At 41.1% G+C, this 2,539-nt stretch overlaps 1 protein-coding gene across 1 annotated transcript; it reads left to right on the plus strand.

Annotated features, from left to right (window-relative positions):
- Positions 1–586: 586 nt before the first annotated feature.
- TMEM217 (transmembrane protein 217) lies at positions 587–1,159 on the plus strand (the record flags this gene model as incomplete). Its single annotated transcript, XM_079934315.1, has 1 exon — positions 587–1,159. One exon carries the CDS (start codon positions 587–589, stop codon positions 1,157–1,159), a length of 573 nt encoding a protein of 190 aa, XP_079790441.1.
- Positions 1,160–2,539: the final 1,380 nt, after the last annotated feature.

A 2,539-nucleotide genomic window follows, 5' to 3' on the forward strand; every position in this document is an offset into this window, starting at 1 on the left:
AATTTAAACTAACTTTTTCTGGGACTTCCCTGGCAGTCCAGTGGTTAAGACTCCACGCTCCCAATGCAGGGGGCCCAGGTCTGGGAACTAAGATCCCACGTACTGCAGCTAAGCCCACGTGCCTCAACTAGAGAAGCCTACAGCCAAAAATAAATAAATAAATTTTAAAAATATGTAAACTAAGTTTTTCTATTCAGTGTTTTTCAATACTGCCTACATATGAAAATCACAGGGAGGTTTTTAAAAATACTGATACCTGGGTCCTACCCAGAGAATGTTCTAATTGGTGTGGGGTGCTGACTTTCAGTGACTGTAATGTGAAGCTGGCATTGAGAGCCACTTCTCCAATTTATCTGCTCACTGCCACCAAGGCCCAGACTTCATCTCCCTCCTCCCCACTCACGCTCCCAATTAATTTTAAACAGTCTTCTGTCTTTCTCAAAGCTGTTACTGCCTGGTTTCCATATTTCTCTCTATTGTTTCTCCAAGTGAATTTGGGGAAGGAGGCAGAAACCCTGGTAATTTACCACATTGGCAGGAATCAGAATTCTCCCCCATGTTATTTGTCTTCACAGGAGGTCTCAGCATGAGACGGCAGCACTGGTGTGGGATGACTGCCAAAATGGGCTCCATGTTATCAGGGGTCTTTACCATCATGGCCATCGACTTGTACCTCATCTTCGAACAGAAGTACTTAAGGAGAAGCAATTGCACTGAGCTTACCCCACAGACCAAGAGTACAAGTATCCTGATAAAACAGTTCATGATCTGCTGGAGTTTGACTATCGTCTTCTTCCTATCTTTCATCACCATCATCATCTGCTTCTTGCTCCTATACTCAGTATATGCCCGTATGTACAAGGGCCTGGTGATCTACATCATCTGGATCTTTTTCTATGAAACTGTAAACATTGTAGTACAAACGCTTACCAATGATGATTCTAACATTGGAGAGGTCAGAATCATGCGCTGGTTTGGTTTGGTGTCCCGTATATTGGTGCACTGTTTTTGGATGTACTTTGTCATCACCTATGCCTACATGATCTACGAAAATCAAAGCCAGGGCAATATCATTTCCTACAACAGACGTATTTCTATAGGCAGTGAATTCCCACGGCGGAAATCACAGATAATACACTTTACCCACCGGCCACTATAGTGAACGACGTTGGCCCTTTTCCGTGATAGGCAGATCTCCCAGGTTCTCATGGTAGTTCAGTTTCCATCTCTTTCACTTTTCAGCAAGCAGAGACTCTACTGCCACTCTTTTGGGGGGATACGGAGAGAAAAGTGATTATAGTCACAACTGGAACACGCTGCTCATTAAGGATGTTTAGTTAAAGGACACTGTTACTATCAAGCACTCTGTGAGTTCCTCTTTCCTTGTCTTGTCATTACCTCCTTATTGGTCAAAACGAAGAGGGTGAGGAATGAAATCAAACTGAATTGCAGTCTGGCAATCCTTTCATCTTGGTATATCTTCATCAGCCTTCAACCCACAGCTCTCTGATTTAACCCAGCGACAGGCAAACCTGTATTTATATCTGAGTGTCGTAGCGCAAAGAATAGTGTTGGGGCCTTGAGGTCGCTTTGTGTTACGGTTTTCCCCCCATGTCCTCTATACTATATTCCAGATAAGTGAAAGAATAAAAATAGAGAAAAATCATACTTCATTTTCTGTCTTGACTCCCCACCCCCCACATTTTTCAAGGAGCACAAAAGACACTTGTGGTTAATCAAAAGGTATTTGTTAAACTTTTCTGTCACTGTGCTGGACACTGCAGGAGGATACAGAAAAGTATAAAATATGAGGCCTGGCCTTGAGGACTTTTCAGTTTAGTGGGAGAAACGAAATCATGTCTATGAATCAATTAGCCAACCACATAAGACAGTACAAGATTACACACTATCACATAACAACAAACTTCACTTTGAATTCAGGTTCAGAAATTGTCAGAAGCAGTTTAAACCAGAATGGAAGACAAACCAAGCAAACCTCTACTTCAAACATTAGACATTATGTTAAGTGTCTGTTTACTTAATAGCTTTCTTGAGGTATAATTGACATACAGTAAACAGCACATGTTTAAAGAATATAATTTGATGAGTTTTGACACTAGTATATCCCAGTGAAACCATCACTGTAATTGAATTGGTGAACACAGGTATCACCCCCAAAAGTTTCCTCCTAATCCCTGTCTCCTGCCCCTTCTTGCACCACACACCCCCGCCATCACAAGGCACTGATTTGCTGTCCCTATATATTAGTTTGCATTTTCTAGAATTTTACATAAATGGCATCATACAGTATATAATCTTTATTTTTTTTTTTTGGCCTGGCTTCTTTTGCTCAGCCTAAGACCTTAAAGAGTCACCCATGTCATTATGTATATTGATAGTTCATTCTTTATTGCTGAGTAGTATGCCACGGCATGAATGTACCACAGATTGTTTATCCATTTGCCCACTGAAAGACATAGAGTGGTTTGTAGTTTGGGACAATTATGAATAAGAACACTATAAGCAATTGTGTACAAGG

The sequence above is a fragment of the Stenella coeruleoalba genome (genome assembly GCF_951394435.1).
Source record: "Stenella coeruleoalba genome assembly, chromosome: 10".
NCBI classification, from domain to species: domain Eukaryota; kingdom Metazoa; phylum Chordata; class Mammalia; order Artiodactyla; family Delphinidae; genus Stenella; species Stenella coeruleoalba.